A 17,758-nucleotide genomic window follows, 5' to 3' on the forward strand; every position below is an offset into this window, starting at 1 on the left:
CTGGACAAGCTGGGAAGACATAGTAATATACGAACAAATCCATAAATGAAAGTAAAATCAAAACTATGATAAATAACATTTTAGGGGACTTGACCTCAGTCTTGGAGGTCAGGGAGGAGGAGGACTTTCTTGAGGAAGTAGTGACTGAGCTGAGGGCAAAGGGCATAGAGGCCTTACTGGGCAAAGACTGGTGGGGAGTCCAGCAGGGAGTAGTCACAGCTTGCTCAACGGCACAGGGGCAAGAGGGACCAAAGGAGAAAGTGAGGGGGCATGGAATGTGAGCTGAGACCCCAGGACAGATTGGAAGGACCACAGCAGGAGCTGGAATCGCATCTGTAGGTTGGTGTAGTGGTGGGGATGGGGGGAGATGGTGACTGGACCAGCCCCAAGCATTTATGAAGAGTCTGAGCCCTTTGTCTTGTAGACTAAGCCCAGAGCAGGGTATTCAGTGTATATCTTCCCCCCACCAGCCTGTCCCCTAGTCATTCATTCCAGCTCAGAGAGTGAGTGCCCCATTGTGGAACACTGTTTTAGACTTCTATTAATAGTTAAAAGTACCTTGTATATATATGGTCTCTACATTTCTGCATGTCTTCTTTGCACACCATCTTGTCTACTGTCTGTAACAACCCTATGAGGTCAGTAGGGGCAGAAAACCACAGCTCAGAGAGGATAAAGAGCTTGCCCACAGTCACCCAACTAGGAGGTGGCAGAGCCAGGAACTGAACCCACATTTTCTCAGTACCAATCCTCTGCTCTTGTCACCTTTGTACAAAGACTCGGCTTCCCTCTAATGGAAGTGGTTCATCCTAACCCTACCTAGGCACCCGTTTTTGGTCCCTTTCACATTACTGTTCCAGGTCAGCACAGGCTAACCAGCAAGGACCCAGTTAAAACTCATTTTTCTGAAAAACTGAAAAGAGAGAACCAGTGGATTTGAAGAACTGGGACCACCTGGGGGATCTGTCATTCTGTTTACTAGCGTCTAATACGCACTGACGGTAGACCCTGCCTCCTCCACTGACTCATTTGCTCCACAAATACTTGTTGAAGGCCTGCTGTGTACCGGGCCCCATGCTGGGAGCTTGGGGCTAGAGAAGTGAGCGAAGCAGATGCTGTCTCTGACATCATGGAACGTGCAGGGTAGTGGGCAAGGTAGATAATTCACAAAGACAAGTACTGCATCATTATAAACTAAGAAGCGTGTCTGAAGGAAAAAAACAGCGGGCTCTGAGAAAGAGTGAAGCAACCTAACCGACTTGATTGAAATGTGGGGACAGCCTTTCTGAGGGCGTGACACTTAAGCTTGGGGGGCGGGTACAGGTTAGTCTAGCGATGACTGAAGGAAAGAGCATTTGGGGCAGCAGAACGCCATGTGGGAAGGACAGAAGGTAGGAAAGGGCTTCGGTAACAGCTGAGGAGGTAGAGACCTGACCCCAGGAAGGGTTCCATCCAGTTGGGAAAACAATCACCCAGGAAACAATGCTCAGCTGAGCTCCTGCCTGTGCTCACCACCCCCGGGGGGGGGGGGGGGCGAGGGGGGTCAGTGGGCACTGGTGTCACCAACGAGGATATGAGAGTCCTTGGCTGACAGCAGTAGATACTTAGACATGTTAGGCTGTGAGCATTTATATAATAACTAGCGGAATCCTTGCAACAACCCCCAAAAGGTAAGTACTACTATTAGTCCTCCTTTAGACCTGGGGAAACTGAGGCAGCAAGCAATTCAATCCTCTGTCCAAGATCATCCAGATAGTAAGTGGTAGAGCGAACATGAACCCAGATGGTCGGGCTCCCACTCTCAGCCCTTAGCCATAGCACTGTTCTCCCTTGAAATGCAAAGAAATTCGTGCTGACTTAAAGTGTTTGATACCAGTTGGGTGTTTTTTACTGCTCTCTACTAAGGCAGGGGGGTCCCCAGTTAGTACAGTGTCAGCCCTGACCTCCATGCCTTCCTTGCCTCTCCGCAGACGCCCCCTGCTCCAACATGCTGGGGATGCTCTCAGGCCTCATCGCCGACTCTCAGATCTCTGCCTCCTCCACCCGTGAGTACCTCTGGAGCTCCAGCACCGCTCGCCTGGTCAGCAGCCGCTCGGGCTGGTTCCCTCGGATCCCACAGGCCCAGCCAGGTGAGGAGTGGCTTCAGGTGGACCTGGGAGCACCCAAGACAGTGAAAGGCGTCATCATCCAGGGGGCCCGAGGAGGAGACAGCATCACTGCGGTGGAAGCCAGGGCATTTGTGCGCAAATTCAAAGTCTCCTACAGCCTAAATGGCAAGGACTGGGAATACGTCCAGGACCCCAGGACCCAGCAGCCGAAGGTAGGCTGATCCCAGAGGACTCTGTAACCTTACCATAAACAGGCCATTTAAGTGGGAGCTGCTGGTTTCCCGTCTTCATGGTCATCACCAAGCCCCTCTATTCCAGGATGACATATTAAGAGATTACCTTGTGCCAGGCACTGCACTAAACACCTTATGTTAATCATTATTATTTTAATCCTTACAACATTTGTAGAAGGTAGACCCTCTGGCCACTCCCATTTTAGAGATGACAAACTGAGGCTTGATGTCATGCCCAGGGCCACACAGTGCACCTGCAGTAGTTCCATGATTCAGACTTCGCTAGTCTGATCTCAAAACCCAAATGCCTTTCTGTAAAGTCTGATGCCCGTTGTATTCTCTTTCAGATCAAGTTTCCTTCAAATTGGCCAGACTTCCAAAAGAGATGTGGTTTTTGGAGGCTGAACTATAGAAACAAAGGATATACTTCCAAAAACAACTGTGTTTTTCTGAATGTTGCTGCCCTCTTTCTTAGTTTCCTAGTCTTGACTCTTAGATCTTCCCCGCCTCTCATACTGAGGCAGGGGAGAGGCAAGAGAAACCCACTGCCAGCCTCAAGTGCAAGCCAGGGTAGCACACTCCTCTGCCATTGGAGGAGTGAGGGTCCACCTTCCACAGGGCACAGAGGAGCCCCAGGAAGGAGAGGACATCATATCTCTTCTCCAGGTTAATTTCCCGGTTAGCCAGGCTTTCCCATCCTCACTTCTAAGTTACTCCGCACCTGCCACCCTGTTTTCTTCAGAAGACCAGGGCCCCTAACAAGTAAGGGGGTATCACATGTCTCTGTCTAGCCCCTTTACTAAGCAAATGTTTTCATTCTTAATGCAGAGACAAGGGCTGGCTTGGAGGTTTTGCAATGCTGATGTACACTCCCAGCTTGCAATTGGAGGCTTGGGAAAGGCTCCGGGTTTGGTAACCGGAACCCTCAGTGGATGGAGCAGAAGTTGGACCACAGGCTTCCCCAGGGAGAGCTGACCCTGGCTCTCCTAATCATTGTGGGGGCCTGGGAAAGGAGATGGTCTTAGCCAGGGTCAGAGCCTGCCCTCCGCATGACTATGCCCCCCGTCTTTTTGAACTGTGGGCCCAGGGCATCCTGCAAAGTGAGGTGATTCTGCAGCATTCCTGGATGCTAATCAGCCACAACCCCTGGCTGTCCCCACACCAACATTCCCCTAAATCAGTGGCCCCCAGGTGTGCTCTGGGTTGGGTCCCCCACCTACCTTCACCAGAGAAGTCCCGCTGTCATCAGTTTTATGTATTGGGGCACTAGGCGAGTTTTCTCTGGATGGAATTGCCTCCATTAAAGCGAAGGCTTGGAAGACACAGTCTCTGACTATCAGTGTGTGACCAGAAGGCATTGCTGTTCATCTAGAGAAGGGGACAGTCACCTTCCCCTTAGCCTCTCAGCGAACTTAAGACCTATCACTCAACTGGGACTTTCTAAATCTAGGCTTTCAGAAAATAGAAAAAGAACTGGATTAGAATGCCTTTCTCTAATAAGCTGAGAACTTTGGAACAGGCAAGGCAGCCTAAACTTCCTTCTCTTCGTTCTGGCTCGGCCCAGCTTAAGACTCACTGGAAGCCCAATTCTTTTCTGAGCCCTCAGTTTCAGTCCCAGGACAGAAGTCAGCCCCTGGCAATTGCCACTACGTCTGCTTTCCGTTTTCTGTGTTCTGGGTCTCTAACCACCTTCTCAGTGAATGAGAGGCTCGATCTGAGAACGGAGCTCCTTGCGGATCTTAATGTTTAATGACAATGAATCAACTAAGACGCTGCCTTCTGGCTGGATGTGAAGTGTGGGAAAGAGAAGGAGGCAGGGAGGGAAGAAAGGGATGATGGAGGAGGGGGTCACCCATAAGAAGGGCTGAGCAGCCTGTCTTCCCTGCAGCTATTTGAAGGGAACATGCACTATGACACCCCTGACATCCGAAGGTTCGACCCTGTCCCTGCTCAGTACGTGCGGGTGTACCCCGAGAGGTGGTCGCCAGCAGGAATTGGGATGCGGCTGGAGGTGCTTGGCTGTGACTGGACAGGTAAGGCCCTGCTTTCTCAGGATGCCCTGGGAGGAGGTCAGACCATGACATGGATGGGAACAGAGGGAACACCCATCCCCAGTTGAAGCCCTCTAGCCCGAAACCCTGCAGAGCCTGCCCACCCTGGGTCCTGCCATGTTCTCCTGCCTCAGACCATGGGCACCACAGCCTCTGGTCTTGGGACAATCTCTCAAGGGAGGGGTTTTGTCATTTTTAAAGGATGATTTCAGCTCTCCAGCCCGAGTCTCTCAAAAACAAATCATAACCACACACCACCCACCCAAATTCAATTAGACCCTGACTCTTCAGGCCAGGGAGCTGTGGCTGTTGATTTAGGGAAGGAAAAAAAAACCCTCATGATAATAAAGTAATTGGTTTATGTCTGAATCTGGCCTCCAGATGTCAGTGGCTAAGAGACTGCATTTTCATTTGGAAGCCACATCTGTAAAAGGCATTCATTTGCTCAGGAGGGACGTTGTTGCTGGAGACTTCTTTCCAGTGTGTGGCAGGGGACTGCTCATTCCTGCCCCCGCCAGGTGGTCCAGGCTCACTGAGGACACATGCCCACCCTCTTGTTTGCTGGGAAGTGCCCCGTCCTTCTGACTTGCCCCCCCACTTTCCTCTGGGCACTGGCCCTCCCTCTTCCACAGAGCTGACACTGGGTCTCCCTGGACTTCCACACTGCCTGTCTGAAGGGGCTTGAGGCAGCCACATGAGCCCCATGCCAGCGGGAGTGGCAGGCAGCTGAGCCTGGCTGCCCCGCTCCACCAGGGCCCCAGGTGTCTCCATTTTCCTGTCTGTGCAGTACCTGTCACCAGCTCCCCCCGCAGGGTAGCCTGAAGGATTAATAAGGGCATGTCGGAGAAGTGCTTTTGGCTCCCAGGGAGAAAAGTGCCTCCCGCGTGCCGGCTGCATTGGCACAGAGGAGGAGGCCTGTTGAGGCACGCAGGTGGGGGTCGGGCCCAAATTAGCCTCTCTCGCCCTCAGATTGAAAGCAGCCCCCATAACACATTTCATGGGACGACACTTTACTCCCCATTAGGCAGGACTAAGGCCAAGTTTCCCTGCTGAATGTGCGTCACCTGTCCGCTTGAGGTGCTGAAAACTCTCCCTCCAACAGTGACACAAGCTGGTGGCATTTATGGCCTCCTTGAAATCAGATTATTAGAGAGTCACAAGACCCAGGAGCCTCTGGGCCAGTGGCTTTCAAATGTTTTTAACCATCCTCTGCAACTTAAAATAAATTTATAGAACAACCCACCTGACTTACAAGCATACATGTGTGCATGTACACACACAAAATCACACCCATGTGTGTGTCTATGGGGAATAGTGTACTATCATGAAGTGCCTGGACTCTGGCGACAGATTGCCACGTCCAAGTCCTGCCTTTGCCAATCACTGGTGGCATAACCTCAGACGAGTTACTCAGCCTCTCCACATTTCGCTTATCTTAGCTGAAAAATGGGGATGATAATGGCAGAGCTACACCCCGAGGGTTATTATGAAGATTCAATAAAATCATAGAGTTCAAGTGCTTAGACTGCAGCCTGGCATCCGACATGTTTGAGTAAGTAACTATGACTGAAGCAAAAGGTTCCCAGAGCGGTGCTCATCCTCACCATGTGCATGCACTTTGAAATAGTATAGTTCCTATTTTTAAAATGCTGGTCATGACCCATTAAATTGACTCTACAACCTACTCACAAGTTCAACACACAGTTTGGGGGAAAAAAATCATAAATCTAAGCCAACACCCCTTTCACAGACGAAGAAGCTGAGTCCCAGAGAGAGGAAATGACCTGCCAGAGGTCGCTCAGCTCACTGGGGGCTGACTCACGCTGCCCTCCTGTCCTCGGTCCCTCCCTGCCATGCTTCTTCCAGCCTGGCTCTGCTCTGTGACCGGCCGGACAGTTGCAAATGGCCTTTTCCCCTTAGTGCTCCCCCACCCCAACCTGGCCCAAATTACACTGGTGATGGTCAGCAACAGGTTTCTCATTTCAAAGTCCTGCCTGGCCATTCCTCAGAAGATCAGAGTTGGGGCTTCCCTCCCTCCCTTTGAAGTCTCAGACATCTGGTTTCAATTGCAGTTTAACGGGCAGTTACCTCGGAGCGCCCAGTACAAACACCGTGGTCACAGAGGCCGGCTGCTGTTTCTTTACTGTCAGTCACACGCCCTGCTCACTTGTGGCCCCCCAACCCCCTGTGCCCTTAGATTTAACATCATCTCCACCAACCAGCTTACCCATGTTGCTACCTAACATTTCCAGACGCTGCTGTGCTATGGCATATGGTTTTCTTGCTTTTCACATGTCCATTCATTTCTGCGACTCATCCTTGGTTCACTTCTCCATTCCTACCCCAGAAGGATCCCTGGAAAAAGAATGGGCTGGGCTGAGTCACTGCAGCTAAATAATTTGACAGGGTGCCTCACCTGTTAGTTGGTTTGTGTTTCAAATGATTATTTCTTGCCTTGCTGCCCAGAGTTTGCTTTACAATTGAGTTTGAGATTCTGTGACACAGTGACAAATTTGAACTTACAAATTAGGACACTTTGAGGTTATTGGCTATTTACTGTGAGCAAGAGGCAGGCACGGCAAAGGGAAGTCTGAAAGGTTATGTGCGTAGTATTTAATAGCAAAGAGATGGGCAGTCAACCGTGAGAAAGCTATTCAGCATATTTAGTGATTTCTTTCAGCTCCCGGCTTGATTAAATGGTATCCTGAAGGGGGCCTGACAAAGATGCCTAATCACACACAGTCGTGCCAAGGAACACATATAAAAATGGGAGGGACAATGCATGAACTTACTCGCGGAGTCTCGTCGGAGCCCAGCTCTGGGACGAAGACCCCACCCACAACACATGGACCAGAGCACCAGTTACCAGAACTTGTTTTTGTCCCACCAAGGGTCTGACTCACAGTTTTATTCATTTCATAAATGGTTGCTGAATGAATGATTGGTGTGAGCAAATAAACAAGTGAATGAATGGGGGCATGAATCACCCAGGTCAGAACTAACTGCCCGCAGCCAGGTTTGGCCCAGCCCAGTTCTGTTGCTTTCTACTTATTATAATATTTTGAATAAGCTGCCAACATTGATGAGTCTGGAGGTCTTCCATGGGGATTGTTGGATTCATGTGGGTGGGTGGGGGGGGGTTTACAAGATCTGGCCACACCGGGCCACCTCCCCAAGCCTCCCCACCCCCACCCTTCAGAGCCTCAATCTGCTGGAGACAGCCATGGTGGCCTCCTTTAAACCAAGCATGCAAGATCCCCTCTGCCACCTTCTGTCCCACATTTGACTCTCCCTAACCCCCAATCCATTTATCCTTGCTTACAGTAGCTGTTTGCATCGAGGAAGCATTTGAATGTGCCACACCTTGACCTAAAGGCACAGCCCCAAATTATTTCCACCAAGTGGAGTCTGAGTCCCCTTGAATCCCTGTTGCTTTTCATTCACTTTTGTGTAAACAGGACAACAGTGTCTAGAGTCACACCTCCAAGCGTTTGGCTCTGCTTATGGCTTTGGTGATTGTGTTGCTGATTATCTTGTTATAGGTGGGCCTCCTAGGTCAGGTTAGCTTTGGTTCAGAAAGTTCTTTCTGACTCAGAGAAAGCTGAAAGGAGAAAACCTATTCCACCTGAAAGCAGGAGTTAGACACGCCCCCAAAGGGTAAGTGCACGGATAGGCATTTTCCATGGAATGGAAGCTCTCTTCGTTAAGCACTGAGATTTTCTTAAACCATTCTTGATGGGCGTCATTCGTTTTGTGTCTGCCCAGCCACACTTCTGTTTTAAACAGAGCACCCAGGGCATGGTTGAGCCCCGCCTCCGGGTCAGCACCGCCCACATTCATTAACATTTACGCAGCCTCTGTGCCGCAATGGGGCTTCTGATGTACCTTAAGGAGCATGGGGTTGTCTCTGAGCTGCTCTCAGGGCTGTTTCTGCAGCATGGGTCCATTTTGGTTCAACTCAGAAAATACTCCTGACATCATTGACAGCACACCAAGGTGACTTCAGGTGTGTGGGTGTGTATGTCCATCTTAGTTTTTCTTTCTTTCCCTTCTCTGGTAGCACACACTTAGAGAGGAAACTTAGTTTTTGGCATTTTCTTCCTGCTGCGTTTCAATGCTGGCTACTGCATGCAACATTCATGCCTCTTCCTTTGCCTTTATGCAGATGCAAAGCCCACGGTAGAGACGCTGGGACCCACTATGAAGAGCGAAGAGACCACCACCCCATATCCCATCGATGAGGAGGCCACAGAGTGTGGAGAGAACTGCAGCTTTGAGGATGGTGAGAATGGGGGTCAAAGTCCTATTTCATCCAGGATGGCATGGATGCCAACCAGTGGGGTTGGAAGCTGAGCTGTGGCTGGGGCAGAAACCTGGAGGTCGCCTGGGTCAGAGGTCAGGAAGGTGTGGGTACTCAGGCGCTTGGAGCAGTGGCTATTTGCAAGCAATCTGGAAGCACTCAGATATTGGAACAACCTGTAGAGCCCTACAGGTCTAAATCCACTGGTCATCAGCTGAGATACGGTATCCATTGCAAAAGGATTCTTGCTCCAAGAAGTCTTTTTCTCTAGCCCTCACTTCACATCTTCAGAATCTGCAGCTGTGATCCTTTTTCCTACTAGTCATGTCTTCACTGTACAGTCAGGTGAACATCTGGAGCTGACATGGTTGGTAGAGCACTACGGTCGGGTTAACTCAGCGGTTAACCATTCCTTAATTGTATTTCCCTGTGTCTTTCACCATTGATTGAGAAAGTGGAATAATCATGTCTCCGTAAGATAGCGCATCCTCCACGAGGGGAGGGCAGGTCAGCGACAAAGGCAGAATTGGGAAAAGGTACTTCGGCGTTCCTTCAGAACGCAGGGCCTCCTTCTCATCACATGGGAAATCCGTATTGCTTTCATTTCATCTTCTAAGCGTATCCACATTAGATACAAACAATTGGCAGGGCCGAAAAGTGCGGCACATTTTAAATCATACCACTAAGGTGACCGAGTCTGAGGACATTCCTAACAAACCACAGATTTTGGAACACCTGGCATTTTTGGCTGGAACTTAATGCTTGACAGCCTCAATTTCCAGTAAATTACGGACCATTAATAAATGTTTGTTAAACAAAATGAGGAAGGATTGGAGAAGAGACCTGGGAAGTGATGGAGACATGAAGACGTAGCACCGACTCGGTAGGTGGATGGTGGATGGTGCAGTCTGTGGAACCCGCACCCTCAGCCATTTGACAGTCTGAGGTGCTGCGCTGATGGAACGGCCGCCTCCCAAAAAGTGGCTGCAGAGAAGAATGGGAGGGAAGCCAAAAATAAACGCTGAAGTTGTGTGACTGAAAAATGATAATTTAATGCACATGCTTTTAGGAATGTGCTTTTGTATATTGTGTGGGCGGAGGGACACTATTGGTCAGGGTTAGTTGAATACAGAATTCTGACATTTTAATGAACTTGTTTTTGTTTTAGGAGAAGGAGAGAAGAGACTTGGAGAATCTTCCAAGACATGTTTAAGATAGTTTGAGGACCAAAAGTGGAATGCACAGGGAGTTAATATATGGTTTCAGATTAGCAAAGTTAGCTTGATGGCAGGCAGGAGGTGGGACTCTATCTAAATGGCAGTCCAAAGGAAAACTTAAAGGGTTCTGCTGCAAACATTCAGAAGTTTAATATAATTTTCCCTTTTGTAGTGGTTTGTTTCCTTTGAGGTTTCTTTGGTGGTTCCTCCCTTTGCTTTTTCGTGCATAAGATCTCATTGTGGAATTTGGTTCCTGAGATACAGTATGCATATAAACATTAGAGAGAAATTACGATATATTGAATTACTCCATATTTTCAAACGGAAAAATAGAAATTCAGAAATTGTCGGGAGAAGGGGATGGTGAGGGCTGAGAGCTGACTTTTCCAAGCCACAGGTTGATACTTCTGTAATAGATTCCATGTGTTTCTTCTTGACTCAAGCTGACTTTGGCCAATGGTGGGCAAGCATTATGTATTGCCTCTTGGGAAAGAGAGGCATAAACAGTGCCCCATGGTGCCCTGCCTCCAAAGCCAGCAGTGCCCTTCGTCTCAGAGGTGAGCCCTCCTCACCTCTGCAGTACGAGCAATTTGTTTCCAGCAGTCTGTTGTTCCTGTTAGACTTCCTAGCCTGCATTCTAGGCTTTCCCTGCAGAAATTCCTCCCTGGGAACCCCGAGAAGGGAAGTGAGAAGGCCAAAGACCCCACTTCCTCTCTGCTACCAGCATTAGCCAACACTTTGCTGCTGTCTCCACAGCCACAGCTGGCAAGTGTCCAGATTTGGGTTCCCGTTTCCTTTTTTCCCCACCTCCACACTCACCCCCGCTTCATCATATATTTGGCACCAGCGCATACTGAGTTTTTAGAGCTGAGTGGAATCTCAAAAGAAATGCCTTGTGTTCAGTCTTCTCACGTAGGCAGGTGAACAACCGAGCAGATAGGACAAGCCGCTGGGTGGTCACTTCTTAGATTTCCCTGAGAATGCACTCTCTGCTGACCTCGGATCCGGGCCTTCAGGCTCTCAGCACCATGTGGGATTACTTTTCCTCCCGGTCAGCCCCGAGCTGGGTAGATGGCTGGTCCAGCTGATCCACTCCCCTCACTTTGCCCTAACATGCTACCTGGCAGTGCCTCCCCCTGGGAACGCCGAAATGACCTGGACTTTCTGAAACAAGAGACACCATCACAAGGAGGTGAACGAGAGCAAACAAGCCTTCCTTGTTTCTAAGACCACTTTCTCCTCACTGCCCGCGCCATCACTCCTGCGAGGCAGGTTGGCAGGAGCCAGCCATCCACTGAGGCACTGGGGAGACATTCTTCTTTGGCATTTAGGGAACAGCGATTTTCACATTTGTCTGCTCTCTGAGCTGGACAGAAGAGGCAGATTAGAGCCTGAAGTCATTTGGTGGCCTTATTTATAATTGCGTACTATGGGAACCTCTGGCAGACTTGGCTTTCATGCCTGGGAAGGATGAGACCAAAGGCTGACCCGAAAGCCAACAATCGCCAAGATGAGTTAAATGAATAAGCAAAGGGAGCCACTTTTTTCTCTGCACTCAGGCCTTGCCAGCCATTTAAATAGCACCACTGTGGCTGTTCTCTGAATCCATTTCATTTGCCTTCCTTTGGGTTGTTTTTTTCCCCCTTTAGACAAAGATTTGCAGCTCCCTTCAGGATTCAACTGCAACTTTGATTTCCCCGAGGAGCCCTGTGGTTGGATGTATGACCACGCCAAGTGGCTCAGGAGCACCTGGGTCAGCAGCACCAGCCCGATCGACCGGACGTTTCCAGGTAAGCCAGCTGCGAAGTGAGCAACAAAAGAGTTAATGCTAGCCTGCCCCATGTTAGTCAGCTCAGATTCCCTGGCAGGCTTCATAACTTCCTACCACAGAGCCATCCTCTGCTCTTTGCCCGCAAACCACCACAGTCTTTGCTCACAGCGTCACCCCACAGAATAGCGGGTTGGTGGTTCCTACCCTCTCTTATGATTACAGGACAGCCTAGAAGCTGAGAGGGAGGGAGGGAGGGAGGCCAAGATTAAAGAAGAGGGAGAAAGAAAGAGCAATTGGGAGGTCCTAAGAGATGGGATGAGTCAATGTCCTCTTGTTCCCATAGCCAGGACTCGCTGCCACCATCACAGAGCCTCTTGTCAACTTCAAGCTGGGTATTGTTCCTAAAATGGCCCATTAGTAAAGCAGTGGCCTCAGGTCCGACTGATCCTTCTCCTAGGGCATCATTGCTTCTGCAGAACCCAGTCAGAGGGCTTGGAATGCTGCCATACATTAGGGTATCTAGCAGAGCTACCTGGCACTTGTCCTTTCAGAGTGTCCGATCTCAGAAACCTCTTTGGCACTTTGACAGAGAGGGGTTGCCTTTGGCCCTTCTGAGTAAGTAGAAGCAAGTCATCTGCTGTCTCATGCTGTTACAGTGATATTCTGGTAAAAGTTGAACAACCATCTCTCCAAGGATTTAAAAACCCTGCATTGTAATGTTTGCCACTATCAGTGATGTAAATACCACTATTAGGATGGAATTCAAGCTGCCAACCATCATTGGAGGTGGAGTGGAGAAAATGCAATAGCACAGTATTGTATAGTGTTTTCCCATCAGACAGGTGTAATACATATAAATAACTTCAGGAGCATAGGTACGGGTAAATTGTATTAAAATAATTAGGAAGTCTTGAATTTTGAGAACTTATTACCTTTAGTTTTTAATATAATTCACTTAATTGTAACTTTATATAATTTAATTTTTAATAATGCTTGCATTTAACACCTGGCTTGCAGAATTCCAGATTATTTAACAATGGCCTCTCACAAACATCAGCTCCAACACTGCAGGCATTAGCTTTCAATTTTCCTACATCCCCAGCCTGGACCTTAGGTCCCCGTAAGTATTTGAGAGGAAAGGGGTTAATTCTGGAAATTAGTAGATTAAATGTTGCCTAGAGAATAAACAGGGGAAGCTATCCTCCCCTTCTGCATGGTCCCCCAGAGCAGCTCCACTGCCCCTCACCCCAAGAACTGGCCGTGTCCCCTGTCCCCAGGGGCTGCAGAAGGACAGGCGCTAGGAGAGCACTGCGGCCGGCCTCCTGACACAACTGCACTTGCTTTCCCAGAGGGTCACAGCGTCTGCTCTGGAGAAAAACATTTTCATATTTCAAGTGTTTATCTCTTCAGCATTCAAGTGCTTGGAGAGATTAATATCTGAAGATCACCACAGCCTCGGGCAACAGGAGAGAACACTTACCCTCGTCCCAGCCTTAATCACCCTCCCTCCTCTCGTTCACTGCAATAATGTTTAATTAATATAATGAGCCTCCTGCACGTTGGAAAAAAAATACTTATTTTTATAACCCAGCCTGGATTTTCATTTTATTTCCTCTCCTTTGAGACTTGGCCCAATTAATTGGTTGTTTTCCCAACCCCCACTTTTTATCTTAAAGATTTGTAGGTTATGTGTCTCTGTGTGTATGCATAGTGTTGTTACATGTGTGTACTTGTGGGTTATATGTGTATGTATGTGTTTCTTTCTCAAGGTGTTTGGTGTGTATATGCATATGTTATATGTTTTTTATGTGTAGATGTAGATGCATTTAGTGTTTGTGTGTGTGTTTTATGCATGAATCTCCATGTGTGTGTGTGTGTGTCTGTAGGTTTGTGTTTGCGTGTGTTCATGGCTTCTATGTGTGGTTGAGGGAAGCTTGGCAGAGGCAGTTGGAATAAATAGACGTAGATGACACAGCATGAAGACATCTACTGGCTCTTATTCACATTTAGGTTCTAATAATTCAACCTCCTCCCTTGCACTCTTCAGGGCAGATTGTCTCTGAGAACGTCTGAGGCCTGTCCAGTTCAGTTGGCGAGGCCACCGATTAGCAAGTGACACTTCTGGGAGAGCTCTCCATTTGACTCTGGCCTTTACCTCTGTTCTATTGCCAACTCACCTCCGCCTGCCCCTGGCCCAGCCTCCACCCTCACCTGAATGTCCCGTCTGCCGCCCCTGGCTACTGGTTGGGAATCCTAGTCCTTGTTCTCATTCTGGTTGATTCATTATACCCTGTGGTTGGGGAGTCGAGGGGGTGCTTCTCAGAGCAAGCTCACAAAGTGGGCAGAATCCCAACCTTTAGCTGGATGGACAGGGACAGAAGGAAAATTAGGGCCATAAGGAACTGCTAGATCTAATGATGTTTTCCTCCTAAGATATTGAGAAAGAAAATAATTATTTTCCTCTTCCAAAGGAATCCCTGAAGTTTGGAAAAATGGCACTTGTAATTGCCTCCAGAAAACAAAATCATAATATTGTTTTCAGGGCCCGTCCTTCTACCCTCTGATGAGTTACAAAATTATTTGCTGTTATTTCCCATGTTCCTTCTTCCTTGCAGAACTGGATACCAGGCTTTAAGGAAGAGAAGATAGAAAGCCCTTTCTGTTCAGGGTGGTCCTTTCTTAAAAAAAAAAAAAAAAAATGGGGCCCTGAGGGGAGCAGTTGGGAGAAAGGAAACAGCTGTGCTGGTTCAGGGCAGGGCAGATGCTAATGGGATCAGAGTGCTGGACCTTCGGAGTCAAACCTGAAAGCTGCCGTGCCACCGGCACATCCCCGGTTTCCCAGAGAGGAGCCCACTCTGCTCTTTAGAAGTGTGCCGTATGCTTTATCCCTTTATTAGATTGGTAAACAAAATAATTACGTTTAAGGAAGGAAGTGTCTCCATCAAGTAGGGAGAAAAAAAGAAGGGAGGAAAGAAAAAAGGAAACAGCCATGTTGAAATATCATACTCAAGGCCGTTGGGTTAGAAGTGTCTGTGGAAACTACTTACATTCCTTAGATATTTTCTGATTTAGTTCTTTTCTCATGTTTTGTTTTGTTTTTCTCATTTTTTTTTCTTTTGCTTTTAAGTAAGCAATTAGTTCTGTTCTTTTGGCTGGCGGTAGCGGGTGCTTAGGGCTGACAAGACACCCACTGGTTTCATTCCACTGTTTTTGTTTTTCAAGATAGTCTTTCAAGGCCACTCGGAATTTCTTTTTTTAGCTCTTTGCTTGGGCTCAGAAGCCTGTAGTGTGCTCACACCCGCCCCTGGGAAACCTATTCCCAAGTCAGTGACCTCTGGTGGTCACAGAGGAGCTGCTCCCATGTTCTCTCACAGGCCACTTTTCCTTTTCTCTGCAGCTTCAATGATGCCAACAGTGTCTTCCCTAGCCACATGTGGCTCTTTTAATTTTAATTTGTTAAAATTGCATGCAGCTCAAAGTTCCGCTCCTTCCTCATGCTAGCCACATTTGGGGGCTCAGTAGCCATGCTGTATTGGACAGAGCCGGTATACAGAGTGCTCATCATCATAGAATGCTGTCTTGGCGAGCGCTGCCCTGGCACCATGAGATGTTAACATGAGTGTGACCTCTGGGACCCTCGCTGATGCCATTGCTCCTTGGTTTGATGTAAACAAGAACCAGTAATTAGGGGGATGTGCCATCTCTACTATCCCTTGATGGGTGTGTTTAATGGCTGGTATTTTGGTCATTGTTTCATTTTACCTGGGTGCGCAACCATAATCAAGTAAGCAAGTAAGAGAGTATTGCGTCGTGTAGGAATTATTTCATTCAACCAGAAAGAACATCCTAAATAAATACTAAGTAATACCAATAATAGTAATAATAATTGTTGTTATTGTTGCTGTTATTATTATTGTCAGAAATGAGACAAGAAGACTAGAAATACAGGTACTATGCCAGGTTAACCTCAGAATCCTCAGGTGTGTGTGGTCTCCCTAAATGTGTGCTCTTTATGCAGTTGTTGACCTCATGAAGGATGATTGCAGTATTCATTTCAATAAGTCCAGATCATGGAAGTGATGCAAAGGAAACAGGCAAAGCCCATTCGGATAGTATGCCATTATGAAAGGACAGAGCTTGAGCTGCCTCGCATTTATATGTTTATTGCATTTGAGAGAACACAGTCTTTACTCCAGGTTCAAAAACAATCTTAAGTGGGCATAAAATCAAGAATACAATGTTCTGAAATATTTGAATTTTACAAACAGTGGCCATCCCATCAAATGTATATGGTAGACATGGGGCTGGTCTGATGCAGATTGGGCCATTGAATAAGCTCCATTGGAATGGAGGGCCAAAACTGTGGGCCACACACACACACACACACATGAGACAATGGAGTGTGGATTGATATGGTGGGCAGATGGTTGCAAAGAAATCAAAGGAAGTAATTGATGAGCGAACTTGCTAATGATGGGCTTGATTTTTGTCAGAGAGCTACTGGTGACTCTGTGAGTTAAAAAGCAACTCTGTGAGCTCAAAACACCTTCCCCATGGACAGGACCGATGGCAACAGACAGTCCAGATGCAGGAGTGGCATTTGCTTGAACTGCCTTTGGAGAGAGGTTGCTGTGGCTTGACTCAGGTGCTGCAGCCACAGCAATACTGAGACAGGAACTTCTTGGGCTTAGATCATGATATAATTAAAGACCAGGAACAGCTTGGCTAAAAGAAAGCCAATATTCCAGCGATAACTTCATAACTTCAACCTGAAAAAGAAAGCATAGGGGTCCTTCATTAAGGAAAGTAGAAACACTTCTCTGACTTTGTAGAAAAGACTGCAGTAGAGAAGAGAAGCAATTATTATTAGTTTTTGAAAGTCATGATTCCTTGAGTCCCCCAGCAGTGTGTGACTTGATAACAAAGGGACAGAATGATAACAACACTGCCTCCATCGCAAAACCTTCATGAAAACTGACCTACCGAAACAAAGCGTCAAGTAGACTCCTGCAAAGACCAGGCCAGAAAGCTCAAATTGTCCACAAAACTCTCAGTTGTAAACCTTGAGAACATCCTGCTGAGTTCATCCAAAGTCAATGTTTCCATTCACTGGTTGTTAATTCGAGGACCTTACTGAGACAGAGTGACCTTGGGAGGCCAGCTGCAGGGCTGACTCATGTTTTAAGCATGACCTATACAAAGAGACTACATCTCCTACAGCACTAAATATTCTTTCAGATGGTTGCTCTAGCAGGAGGGCAAGATGCTAGCCAGGAGATGCACGTACTGGACAGATGGTGTGTTTGGCTTTGTGATAGCCAGGAGGATCAGACTGGTAATTTATTTCAGAGTTCGATAAGGTGGGGACACAGTGGTTCCATTGCTGTTGGGTCAGACGCTGTCACGTGCTCACAAAGCACTTACGCAGCTGAAGCCAGATGTGGCCGTAAATTGCCAGGTGAAATATCAGGAGACCCTTCTCAGAGACAGCAGCAGGTTAAAACGCCTGAATGGCCCTATCCTCTGCACTTCCTCTCTGCCCTTTTAAACTCCTGTTGTTCATTCCCATGTGATTGTTTTCCCTGTGTCGTGGGCAACAACAGATGTTTTGAGTCAGGGACCCTTGCAAAATGCCTCCCAAGTATGTCAGGTCTGTGAGGAGAGGGATTGTGTCTCTGGGACATTATTTCTTCATTCTCTTTCAACAACTGAACATATTTCCTTCCCATTGTCATTCTGTTGGAAGCTCTGCATTGCCGGCATCACTGCCGTCAACTACAAAAATAAGAAGACAGCCTCCAGCAGGCAGAGCTGGTTCTTAGCTAGTCAATTGTCATGTTCAGGCCACCTCTTGGCAATTCAAAGGGCTCTTCTTTAAAGTCCAAGTAAATTATGAAAGCAGCTCACACATGCCATGCCAGCCCTTTGCTCTCTCAAGTAATCAACAGCCGGGGTGTGCTTTAAAGTCCCTCTGTGTTTGACAGTAATGGGCCCTAAACTGGGACATTCTAGAAGAACGACCCTCACTTGTACACGTGTGCTTCATTACAGCACGTAAGTGGGTGCCCTGACTTAAAA

At 47.9% G+C, this 17,758-nt stretch overlaps 1 protein-coding gene across 4 annotated transcripts in view; it reads left to right on the forward strand.

The window, feature by feature from the left end:
* The window catches only part of NRP2 (neuropilin 2), a 120,836-nt gene that overhangs the window by 65,431 nt on the left and 37,647 nt on the right, over window positions 1–17,758 (forward strand). For all 4 annotated transcript variants that reach the window (XM_090282868.1, XM_090282871.1, XM_090282874.1 and 1 more), the window contains exons 9-12: window positions 1,971–2,320; window positions 4,230–4,374; window positions 8,558–8,674; window positions 11,559–11,699. In XM_090282868.1, coding sequence (XP_090138994.1) covers window positions 1,971–2,320; window positions 4,230–4,374; window positions 8,558–8,674; window positions 11,559–11,699 — 753 coding nt within the window. The remainder of the gene's footprint in view (window positions 1–1,970; window positions 2,321–4,229; window positions 4,375–8,557; window positions 8,675–11,558; window positions 11,700–17,758) is intronic.

Source organism: Furipterus horrens, unplaced genomic scaffold (genome assembly GCF_987537825.1).
Source record: "Furipterus horrens unplaced genomic scaffold, mFurHor1.1.pri manual_scaffold_1, whole genome shotgun sequence".
Taxonomy (NCBI): Eukaryota; Metazoa; Chordata; class Mammalia; order Chiroptera; family Furipteridae; genus Furipterus; species Furipterus horrens.